At 46.7% G+C, this 12,855-nt stretch overlaps 1 protein-coding gene across 2 annotated transcripts; it reads left to right on the forward strand.

Annotated features, from left to right (window-relative positions):
- Positions 1-1,915: 1,915 nt before the first annotated feature.
- Positions 1,916-11,726, forward strand: uba2 (ubiquitin-like modifier activating enzyme 2). 2 transcript variants are annotated; one of them, XM_064312661.1, is made up of 17 exons: positions 1,916-2,142; positions 3,176-3,259; positions 3,647-3,717; positions 4,461-4,525; positions 4,737-4,837; positions 5,174-5,295; positions 5,382-5,449; positions 5,559-5,680; positions 5,777-5,876; positions 7,520-7,671; positions 7,929-8,022; positions 8,123-8,235; positions 8,374-8,529; positions 9,120-9,216; positions 9,358-9,463; positions 9,909-10,051; positions 10,779-11,726. In XM_064312661.1, the coding sequence occupies exons 1-17, from the start codon at positions 2,002-2,004 to the stop codon at positions 10,973-10,975; spliced, it is 1,932 nt and encodes a 643-aa protein (XP_064168731.1). In that variant the 5' UTR covers positions 1,916-2,001; the 3' UTR covers positions 10,976-11,726. The 2 variants fall into 2 exon arrangements, with proteins under 2 accessions (XP_064168731.1, XP_064168732.1); XM_064312662.1 differs by having other exon boundaries at positions 10,782-11,726.
- The last annotated feature ends 1,129 nt before the right edge of the window (positions 11,727-12,855 follow it).

Raw genomic sequence — 12,855 nt, forward strand, 5'->3', positions numbered from 1 at the left:
GTGATGTTTCTCCTGTTTTCCCCTAGGTACGGTACCACTGAAACCTCAGCACAAATGTGTAATTTTTTGTGTGTGGTAATTTGTTTGTGTTTTACTGATTGTGACTGAAAAACACAACTGAGATTGTGAACAGGAGGTTATAAGTTTGAATTCCAAGGGGACTGGGGATTGCTGTTATTGTACCAGAGCAAAGAAGATAACCAGAAATGCTTACGTAAATAACCAACTGCAGAAAAGGAGAAAGGAGGGGGAAAATGTAAAGTTAAGACGCTGGCCTAGATATAGACCCCCCATTAACGAGATAAACAGATATACCCTATTCATACAAAATAAATTGGGCGCACATGTATGGACGGGACTCGCATGTGTAATAGGCCTACATGTGTACCAGGGGTTATTGTGATGTACAATTATACAAGTAAACAACCTGTGGAAGACCCTGTCTTGCATATCAATCACCCCGAATCTCCTCCCGCATCACTGAGGTTACTCGCGTCCAGTAACATCCAGTACACCCACTGGTCGTGTTTACGTAGTACGTGCAAGAGACCCCACAGCACTAGCTAAATGCAAATACAAACTACACAGATCCACAATGGCGCCCGCTTCCGACAGGGCTGAAATGACTTTGGTAGTCTGACATGCTTCTGTGAACATACGGTTCGTGCCGCATGAATGTGTGCTCATTAGAGTTAGGCTACAGCAAGTTTGAGAAGCTTTGTACATTTGCATGGTTCGCGCTCCATCACAGAGAGGCAGTGGAAGCGCAGCACTCACCTACTGACTTTCCTAAAATACGTCGTGGTTTATGAAAAGTGAATATAAAGTTTGCATGTTTAACAGTGACCCTCTGACTCTGCTATTTTATAATTTATATTTCCAAATAAAGTGCTGCAATTAGATATTCAGCTGTCGTATTTGTGTACCTCATGTTTTTATCATAGGGAACATACTCGGGTAACGTTGAACCCAGGCCTCGCTTTCGTCGGTGTTTTTCCCCCAGATGTTTACATGCGAGTATATGCCGAACCCATTGGATAATTTAATGAGAAACACGCACAGGTAACTTAAGATGTAATCAAATAAATCAGGAATCCGTTTTAGGTGATTGCAAATTAAATTTGCAGTAAATTAAATACAGTTGCAGGACGATTAACAGCTTTATTGGTAAAGTTTTGGCCCTTCGCTCCTTACGAAATAGCTCACGAGCTACCTCTGCTGTGCACATGCAGTTCAACTTTCAGACTAGACTAGCGCTGCCAGTCTTCCGCGAACAATATCTGTATAAAAAACTTCGAATCGCTCATCAACGTAAGCTAGGCTACATGTTGCGGAAGCAAACAGACGAATGATTTACATACATTTTGAATAAATATTGATTAACATTTCTTGTGTAATAAAAACAACAAGAACTATTTTTATTGTTGTTTAATTTTATTTAATATATTCAACACACATCTTCATTTGTGATAATTAAGCACAGATAAGTTGTAAAAAGGATTAAGCTAAATCATAGGCTAATTACAAGCTATATATCTTATACTAATAATTTAGTATTCATTCACTGGCATTTTACAACTTGCGTAAATTTATGATGGACAATTACAGAGGTAGTATAAATTTTATAATCCTGCAGAAAGCAGCTTTTGCTTTTGCTACTGTATCTTATCTTGTGAGTGAAAAAATTAACCCAGCAATATAAATAGAGTCACTGTATTTCCTTATTAGATTCCTTAGCACTAAATCCCGACTCCGACCTTAGTGCAGCACCAAACCTCTAAACGGATCAACAGCTCTTAACTCGAAAGTTGGAGACGCATGCCAGTAGTCAGCCTCTCCAGTAGGTGACGCCAAACCACAGCGTCACCTGTGTCATACCTAGTCTCCTACATATACTTTTCATAATATTCGATGGTCGTGTCTACGTTCCCGCTGTCGCTAGCGCCGTGTCTGTAGTGTAGGTTTTTGCACTGCACGGTATCTTTCTTGAGCCGCGTAATAATGGTGCAGCTTGTGGGGTCCCTCCGTAAAGAGCTCGCTGACTCCGTGTCCTCTTGCCGACTGCTCGTGGTAGGAGCCGGAGGAATCGGCTGCGAGCTGCTAAAAAACCTAGTCCTTACCGGCTTCAGAAATATAGAAGTGGTAAGAAAATGGGGAAAAAGCTTGTGGGCGGACCTTTTCGCACTCTTTTGTACTGGCTAGCCAGCCACGAAGGGCCTAGCTAGCGATGTCTGCCGCTATTGAATGAAATATTTGAGAATGCGCGTTATTGTTAGATTTCTCAATTATTATTGATTATTACATTAACAAAGTGTTATTTGACTGGTGGCGTGTATAGTCGGCTGACTGCTTAGCTGCTGTGTGTTGTTTTTATGGCTCAGGTTGTGTTTTATAAAAGTAGCTAGCATAATCGCGAGCATAAACTTGGCTAGCTAGTTTTCGAGCTAGATTCATTTGTGCGCTTAGGTTGGCTCCAGACTTGGTATATGAGCGCACATACCTACTCATGTAGCTAGTTGGCTAATTATCATTATTTATAACTGTGAGTAATCTATCATCGCTAGAAATCGTAACAGTCTTGTATAACGGAATGGCCATGGACAATACGCACATCTGCGCCATGCCAAAGTCTTTTTTTATTTCAATTTCCCAACATTTCCCCGCCAGGCGGCCCTTTCAAAATTGCTTCAAAGAGGACCACGCAAAATTGTGACGTTTTACACATGTCCTGGTTTCATTGTTCCAAAGAAGTTGCAGTCGGCCTTAAAGGAAACTTTGAAGTAGGCCTGTGTAGTTGAAAGACGACAAAAGTTATTTATTTCTGCGGTATTACAGTTTTTGTTTGCCAGTTATTTGCCAGTTATCTTTATTAATAATGATACAAAGTTTGGTAGCTGTTTGGATTTACTGTATTGCTATGATCTCATCCACTAGAACATGCAGCAGGACACCCTCAAAATGTTATACAAATTTATGAGATGTTATTACTTATAGTGCACAATATGAAATTGAAATATTAATATTTCTGTCTGCTGTGCTGATTGGTGCTTTTTTATTATTGGGTTTCATGTGAAGTTGGAGGCTGAAAGAATGCTTGTGAAGGGAGTATCATAGTTGAAAATAATGTTTCCGTGGTGTGTATCTAAACGGTAAACTTTAAAAAATTTTGTTTAAGATTGACCTGGACACCATCGACGTCAGTAACCTGAATCGACAGTTCCTCTTCCAGAAGAAACATGTGGGGAAATCCAAAGCTCAGGTAAGAAAGAGCCAGACTTCCTCTCTTTCTCAAAAACACTGTTGTGCTCTTGCCGTCTGTGCAGATTGTGACTGCTGTCAGAATTTCTTGTCTTTTGTGCAGACGTTCTAAGAACGTGGCTGGCTATGATGTGTGAGTGTGTTGCTGCTAAGTGTCGAACTGCACCATCTTTAGCCATTCCGCCAACAAGGCGCACCATGCAGTTGGTGCAGTCAGTGAAAGACCAAGGGGGTCCATCCAGTGGAGCTAATTGTGCTGAATGCGTGTGTATGCGCGTACTGCCGCCGTTAAATTGTCACTCACTCAGTAAGTTGTGTTGTGTGGAGTATATATATTGTCGCTGTATTGCGTTACGTTGTGCGTAGCGTTGAGGCTATTGTGTTGCAGGTTGCTAAGGAGAGTGTACTGCGATTCTGTCCCAAAGCCAACATCACGGCGTACCACGACAGCATCATGAAGTGAGTCCCTTAAGCCAGGATCTGTCTGTCTGTCTGTCTGACTGTCTGGTCTTAGTCTGTTTTCCATATCCAAGTCCGTCTGTCCCAGTCTCTGATAGACGGTCAGTGTGATTTGCTGGCACTATAGCTAGCTAACTTATCGTCCAAGCAACGATACAGAGCAATGCAGCCAGCTTTCTCTCCCAACACGCACACGCACTCACACACACACATACACACACACACACATAAACACACTCACACTTGCACTCTCACACACACACAAACACACGCACTTACACATACACTCACAGGCCACTAGGCATGCCCACTACTACCTCAATTTGTTAAGGCATAGAAAGTAATGTTAGATGTGCTTTTCATAAATTATGGAATTTAGAGAAATTCTGGTGTAGTGCCGTTTAAATATTTTGATAACACCACACTTTTTTGGTTACCAGCATATGTAACCCAGATGTTCAGCTGTCATCTGATTGGTGTCTTTGTCTGATGCTCACAGTCAAATTCAAAAAGCATGCAACCTGAAATTTGCTCAATATAGAACTGTTATTGTAGGTGGCTGAGAGAGATGCTTATGTTTTCTCAACATAATAGTGACAACACACTATTTTCTGCTTTGTTTTCTTCAGTGTGGAAAAGCATAGGATCCTGTGTTAGTGTGACCTGTGTGTATGTGTGTAGTTATGTGTGTGTCTATTTGTACTGTTAAATCAATAAACTTGTTGCTTTTTTTCTCTCCATAGTCCGGATTACAATGTGGAGTTCTTCAGGAATTTCTCTCTCGTCATGAACGCTTTGGATAACCGAGGTACGGACACCTCTGTGTTTTCCCTTCACTGCGTTCTCCCTCTCCTCCTCCTCTCTCTCCCCTCTCCTCCTCCTCTCTCTCCCCTCTCCTGCCCATCTCTCTCCCCTCTCCTGCTCCTCTCTCTCCCCTCTCCTGTCTTTAAGCAAGTGTATCTCTCCTCTTTTCTCTGTACCTCTTTCTCCCTGCCTGATGGCTCCGCCCTGTCTCCTAGCGGCCCGTAACCATGTCAACCGGATGTGCCTGGCGGCGGACATCCCCTTGATTGAGAGCGGTACAGCAGGTTACCTGGGCCAGGTGACTGTCATCAAGAAGGTGAGATACACATGCATGCATCCATCTGGAAGTGTGCAACGCGTGCGCACACACACTCACACACACACGCACACACCCACACCCTTGACAACAAGGAGAACCTGTGTATAAATAGTACATACCTTTACGCATGTAATTGGAGTAAAGCTTTTGAACACACACGACTGCTTGTAGTATACATGTATATAGAAGGGTATTCAGCTGTCAGTCTGGGGGCTGTAGACTTACTGTTTGGTCACTGGATCGTTGGACCAGAAAACTGCGTTTATTGTAATTAATGTAGAATTAGCATGTTGAAGTCTGTACCTGAAGAGTGTGTCCGTGCCCCCCCCACAGGGGCTGACGGAGTGCTACGAGTGCCAGCCCAAACCCACGCAGAAAACCTTCCCAGGGTGCACCATCCGCAACACCCCGTCGGAGCCCATCCACTGCATCGTGTGGGCCAAGTACCTCTTCAAGTACGAAGGTTTGCCCGTCGCTGAGTTAGCGCCGCGCGCTCCGCCGCGGTCACCTGATTAACCGGCGCGTTCCGTCTGTCCTGCAGCCAGCTGTTCGGAGAGGAGGACGCCGACCAGGAGGTGTCCCCCGACACCGCGGACCCCGAGGCCGCCTGTGAGTGGGCCTCCACTTTGATTGGTTTGACCCCCCCCCCCCTCACCTTTGGATTTTTAGGTTCTCTCCTCAGTTTTCTAGAATTCTCTTTGTGTGTTTTTCCCTCAAGGGGACCCCGCGGAGGCCGCCGCCCGAGCCGGCGCGTCCAATCAGGACGGAGACATCAAGCGCGTGTCCACCAAGGAGTGGGCCCGGTCCACAGGGTACGACCCCGTCAAGATCTTCAACAAGGTGGGTCTGACTAAAACCAGATGAGAAGTGGCGCTTCACTGTTGGCTAAGGGCTAAACGGATGAGAGGTGCTCTAACTGAACGCCTGGGCACGCAGCTTTTTAAAGATGACATCATGTACCTGCTGACCATGGACAAGCTGTGGAAGAAGAGGAAAGCTCCGCAACCCCTAGAATGGGCTGAAGTACAGAAGCTAGGTGAGAAAGCAGCACGCTACGCTAGCACAGTCTGTTACCAAATCTAAGCACTGCTACAGCTGCACTAACACACAGTGCTGTTACCACAGTCTAGCAACAGCGCTGTTACAAATGAATGCTACTGCTACAACTAGCACAGCTGACCACAATGCTGTTACACACAGCGCTGTTCCACAAGGGCTACTGCTACACAAGTCTAATGCTACGTACACACAGGCTGTTACCACAATGCTAATGCTACTGCTAACACAGTTCTGTTATCACAATGCTACTGCTTTACTGCACAACACAGCTGTTACCACAATGCTAATGCTACTGCTAACACAGCCTGTTACACAATCTACTGCTAACCACGCTGTTACACAATGCTACTACTGCTACACACAGTGCTGTTACCACAATGCTAATGCTACTGCTACACACAGTTCTGTTATCACAATGCTACTGCTACACACAGCGCTGTTACCACAATGCTAATGCTACTGTAACACACAGTTCTGTTATCACAATGCTACCTGCTACACACAGCGCTGTTACCACAATGCTAATGCTACTGCTAACACAGTTCTGTTATCACATGTTATGCACACACACGCTGTTACCACATGCTATGCTACACACAGCTGTTACCACAATGCTACTGCTACACACAGCGCTGTTACCACATGCTAATGCTACTGCTACACACAGTTTACACATGCTTGCTACACACAGGCTGTTACCACATGCTATGCTACACACAGTGTTACAATGCTAATGCTACCACAGGCAGCAGCTTTACACACGGTATGCACAATGCTACACACAGCGCTGTTACCACAATGCTAATGCTACTGCTACACACAGCGCTGTTACCACAATGCTAATGCTACTGCTACACACAGTTCTGTTATCACAATGCTCCTGCTACACACAGCGCTGTTACCACAATGCTACTGCTACACACAGCGCTGTTACCACAATGCTAATGCTACTGCTACACACAGTTCTGTTATCACAATGCTCCTGCTACACACAGCGCTGTTACCACAATGCTAATGCTACTGCTACACACAGTTCTGTTATCACAATGCTCCTGTTACACACAGCGCTGTTACCACAATGCTAATGCTACTGCTAAACACAGTTCTGTTATCACAATGCTACTGCAAATGCTACTGCCACACACAGTGCTGTTACTGCACTGCAAATGCTACTGCTACACTCAGTGCTGTTACCACACTGCTAATGCTACACACAGCACTATTACCACACTGCTAATGCTACACACAGCACTATTACCACACTGCTAATGCTACACACAGGGCTGTTACCAGACTGCTAATGCTACACACAGGGCTGTTACCACACTGCTAATGCTACACACAGGGCTGTTACCAGACTGCTAATGCTACACACAGCACTGTTACCAGACTGCTAATGCTACACACAGGGCTGTTACTACACTGCTAATGCTACACACAGCACTGTTACCACACTGCTAATGCTACACACAGCACTGTTACCAGACTGCTAATGCTACACACAGGGCTGTTACCACACTGCTAATGCTACACACAGGGCTGTTACCAGACTGCTAATGCTACACACAGGGCTGTTACCAGACTGCTAATGCTACACCGCTAACGTTACCGTCTCTGCAGCGTGCCCCCAGGAGGAGGTGTCGGGGACGGGGCTGAAGGACCAGCAGGTGCTCGGGGTACGGGGGCACAGCCACCTGTTCTCCCGAAGCGTGGAGACCCTGCGCGCTCAGCTGGCTGAGAAGGGCGAAGGAGGAGAGCTCACCTGGGACAAGGTAGGCAGGGCAGGGGTGTGGCAGGGGGAGGGGTGCCAGCTGTGACAGCATTGCTCCACCCCTTTTAAAGAGCAGATTAAGCAGTGAGTCAAAGTCAGACGTCAGCATCCCGTTTCAAAGTTTGATGACTCAAATCTCAGTTATAACAGGTTTCTCGCCTCTACCCGTCTGGGCAGGATGAAAGCTGACATGCTCTTGATTGCCCTCGTACCTGTATTTGACCCCGCCCTCCCTCCCTCCCTTGTGCTTGTTGCCAGGACGACCCCCCCGCCATGGACTTTGTGACGGCCGCAGCGAACCTGCGTATGCACATCTTCAGCATGAACATGAAGAGCCGCTTTGACGTCAAGTGTGAGTGACTGGGGGTGTGGCGGGCGTGGGGGGGGGTTTGGGCGTTTCTCCGCACCGTCTCCGGGGCGCTCACGTTCCCCTCGCCGTCGTTTGTCCGCAGCCATGGCCGGGAACATCATCCCGGCGATCGCTACCACCAACGCCGTCATCGCCGGGCTCATCGTGCTGGAGGCCCTGAAGATCCTCTCGGGAGACCTGGAGCAGTGCCGCACGGTGAGGAGCGACCCCGCCCAACAAGATGTCCACCGAACCCGAGCAGCCTCCGGCGGGGAGTCATCGCAGTGCTGTCTGTTTCTCTCTCTCTCTCTCTCTCTTTCTCACTGTCTATCTCTCTGTCTCTCTCTCTTTCAGATCTTCCTGAACAAGCAGCCCAACCCGCGTAAGAAGCTGCTGGTCCCGTGTGCGCTGGACCCGCCCAACGCCAGCTGCTACGTGTGCGCCAGCAAGCCCGAGGTCACCGTCCGCCTCAACGTGCAGAAGACCCAGGTGCTCAGCCTGCAGGACAAGGTACCGCCCCCTCCCCTCTGCCCCGCCCCCTCTGCAGTCATCACGCTGCCTCTTTCCCTCTACCCTGCCCCCTCTGCTACCATCACCCCGCCCCCTTCCCTCTACCCCGCCCCCTCTGCCACCATCACCCCGCCCCCTTCCCTCTACCCCGCCCCCTCTGCCACCATCACCCCGCCCCCTTCCCTCTACCCCAACCCCTCTGCCGCCATTACCCCCCCTCTACCCCGCCCCCTCAGCCATCACCACCCTGTCCCCTCCACTGTCACCACCTTGCTTGGCTGCCCTGCTGCTGGCCAGTACTGCTGTAATTGCCATTGCGAAAGGCCTCATTTATTCAGAACAACTACTGGCCCAGTTTGGCCTGATTGGTCAGATGTGGGCAGAACAAACTGGTCACCAGCGCTGTTGTTCTGGAAATGATCAACGAGACGTGTAGCAGTAGTGTATGTGCATGTTTATATATGCACATGTATCTATGAAGGCCGTGTGCATGTGCTTAGTGTGTGTGGGTTTTGGGTTAAATGCTGGCAGAGGGCTTTGATTGGCAGTTCCTGTGTGAGCGACGCTGATGACGGTGCATTATTCGTCAGATTCTGAAGGAGAAGCTGGGCATGGTGGCACCTGACGTGCAGATCGAGGACGGGAAGGGAACCATTCTCATCTCCTCAGAGGAAGGAGAGACTTCGGGTAAGGCTCTCTTATGCCACACTGCAACTGTGGTGTCACTCTGCTACTACTGCAAGCAATTCTGCAGCAGATCAGCAGGGGGAGACAAATCCCTCTTTAATGTTGGCTCATTAGTCTCTCTCTCTCTTTCTCTCTATCTAGCAAACAATAACCGCTGCCTATCTGAGTTTGGTATCAGGAATGGGAGCCGTTTGCAAGTGGATGACTTCCTCCAAGATTACACACTCCTCGTAAATGTGTTGCACTGGTGAGTGTGGCCTGCGATTAACTCTGTGTGTGCCAGTGTGCCCCCTGGGCCTGTCAATCATCAATCCTGACCCTGAGTTAACACTGAACCTTGCCATGTGTTTGTGCTTGCGTGTGTGTCCGTGTGTGTCCATGTGTGCGTGTGTGTGTCTGTATGTGTGTGTATCTGCGTGTGTTTGTGTGTGTGTGTCTCTGTATGTGTGTGTGTGTGTCCATGTGTGCGTGTGTGTGTCTGTATGTGTGTGTATCTGCGTGTGTTTGTGTGTGTGTGTCTCTGTATGTGTGTGTGTGTGTGTGTGTGTGTGTGTGTCCATGTGTGCGTCTGTGTGTGTGTATCTGCGTGTGTTTGTGTGTGTATCTCTGTATGTGTGTGTGTGTGTGTGTGTCCATGTGTGTGTCTGTATGTGTGTGTGTGTGCGCGCGCGCGTGTGTGCGTGCGTGCAAAGTGAGGACTTGCCGAAGGACGTTGAGTTTGAGCTGGTAGGCGACGCCCCAGACAAGGCCCCGCCCCAGACCAGCACCCCAGAAGAGGGTAAGAGCATCGCCAACGGTAGCGAAGACTCCGCCCAACCTTCCACTTCCTCTAAAGGTGAGCACGCCACGCACATGCACACGGATTTTCACATTTTACCCTTAAACTGTTCTTTGGCCTCAACCTGTTGTTTATTGTCTTAAATAAGTACACCGATTATACTCATGTTATCACAAAGTTTTATCATAACGGTATCTCATGTAACACTCTAAGTCATTGCAGCATGCAAACTAAAGTCCCTTCAGATGAGTTATTGGACTATTATCAGTAACACTCTTAATGGAAAAAGATAAACTCAACCATTCACTACCGCTTTAGTGTTCATCAAAACGTTCAATGCAGACTTGTGGACGAACTTGTTGATTTAAACAGCAGAATCAGCAAAGATCATAGAAACAGATTAGGTCACTCGTATACATGTGGGCTTAGACAATGAAAGGAGCACCAGTCCAAAAGTTCAAATAATAAATGGATATAGACCAGTGGTCTCCAACCCTGGTCCTGGAGAGCTACAGGATCTGCTAGTTTTCATAGTGACTCTGCACTTCATGAATCAATTAGAGCAGTTGATTACACAGTTAACTCAACTCACCTGGTGTCTTGGGTCTCAAATGGGTGCTGATTTTAAGGTGAAAATGAAAACCAGCAGACCCTGTAGCTCTCCAGGACCAGGGTTGGAGACCATTGATATTACATTACAGGCATTTGGCAGACGCTCTTATCCAGAGCGACGTACAACAAAGTGTATAACCTTAACCAGGAACAACCCCCACAACCCCCACAGCAGCCCCTGCAGAGGACGATGACGTTCTCATCGTGGATTCGGACGAAGAGCCCTCCTCCAGCGCCATGGATGTTGCCCATGAGACGGGCTCACACAAACGGAAGCTGCAGGACGCGGAGACCGGCGAGGGCGTGGCCAAGCGCAAGCGACTGGAGCAACCGTCCGCCGATGACGATGACATCATAGCGCTCGACTAGCTCCGGCACGGGGGGCGTGTCCATGGTCGTATTTGTGTCTCCTCTTATCGAACACCTGTAAATATATATGTACAAAAACTGACCCGTCAAAAGCAGTATGCTTATTTTTGTTGGATTTGTATTGTCAACTGAATGCCATTGACACAGCTGAAGACACAGCTGACTTCTGGAACAAGTTTTAAAGAATTGGGGAGGGGGGGGTGAGAAAAAAAAAACTTTTGTATTTCTTATGAACCGGTTAGACACAAACCATGAGTCCAGTGCTCCATTTTGGGAGACAAAATCAAAGGAGACGAACAATGTAAACAAAGGCTAGGAAATTCAATATATATTTGAAAATAAGTTATCCAAGAGAGTATTTTCATTTTGCGGCCCTTTTAACCGTCTATGTAAACTGGAACCAGTCCTTCCTTGATGAGCCGCCGACAGTTTACGCAGTTCTCTGGTCTGTACAATAGACACTAGTGTAAAACGCAAAGTAGGTCCGGATTCGCCAATGAATCTGGAATCTTGTAGATTTCCGTAATATCGGGCCGTGTGAAAGACTTTACTCTGTGCGATTTACGGATAATTCGGTCTTCTGCTGTTAGGTGCTTATTTCCCGGTACCAATTGAAGAAAGGTGTTTTTGTGGGTGTTTGTGGTCAGCATTATTTATATTTCACCTTTTCATGGTTTTGTTTTTAGGCACATCGATACTGTACCTCATCTGGACCAAATAAAGACTGAATAAACGGTGAAATATTGTATAAGTGCAACCCCTATTTTAATTCACTTTACCATAGGTTTCCAAGAAGAACGTGCTTAAATGAAAGCCTTGTTTATTCCTGGGTAATCGGCGCAGTTTTATGAGCCACTTGTATGTGGAGCTCCCACTGACGCTTAACGAATTGGTCAAGCCAAGGGTGTGAACTCTCTGAACCCGCCGGATGACGACTTCTAGCTTCGACGGAGATTCTGCCAACTCCCACGCCCCTGCATGGTACTAGCACATTCAGTACCTTCCCTGGCTGTTTTTGCAAACATGTGGTTTCGTAACCATTTATCTGGTTTTAGATACGTGTAGATTTTCGTGCGTCAAATGAAGATACCAAGGCAACATTTTTTAAAAAGTTCTGTTTGTGCTTATTTGGAGAACATAGTCCAAGAAAACACGTTCCCCTGTCAAGAGGTCATCACAAATGGTCTACATCGAAGTAATTTTGTACGCATTAAGTTTTTACATAAATGTTCAGCTAGTTAAGGCAAATAATCCGGAAAACTGTTTAGAGAGATAAGGAGCTTTATTTTCGTCGTGCAGGGTAAACTTTTTTTGCACATAAATCTTGCCACTTACACAGCGGTGGAGGGGTTAAGGAATTAGCATTGTAGGTGAGAACTTGGTCCAGTCCCGGCTTGTAGGTGGAGTTATGTGTAATTACAACTTTCGCTGTACCCTCTAGCAAGTTATTAGACAATCGCTTTAGCAAATAGAACTATAAACGTATAGCATGAAATAGTCTCGTAAGGAGTATGTGTTGCTTTGTGTAGTCTGCTAACGTCGAGTAACTTGAAATAGGCTACCAGCTGTGCCTCATCAGACCTTACAGGTAGCGATTATGAATCTATGTTAAACATCTTCATTTTAAAATGTAGCTTAAATACGGAATTTCATTTTTAAAAAAATATATGGCCAAATGTCACTAGCCGCATAAAATATGGCTATAGCCCACAAAAAGAACTAATCTTGCAACGACAGTCACCTTTATTTTATTATGCTTCCGTACGCATTGATACATGCACGCTCGTTTTTCAACAAGCCTATTAAAATAAAATGCTACTATTTCGTTACTCATTGCGCAGCCTACTTGTAGGTATGCGGCTGTACCATCACACCAGGAT

This window comes from Anguilla rostrata, chromosome 16 (assembly GCF_018555375.3).
Source record: "Anguilla rostrata isolate EN2019 chromosome 16, ASM1855537v3, whole genome shotgun sequence".
NCBI classification, from domain to species: Eukaryota; Metazoa; Chordata; class Actinopteri; order Anguilliformes; family Anguillidae; genus Anguilla; species Anguilla rostrata.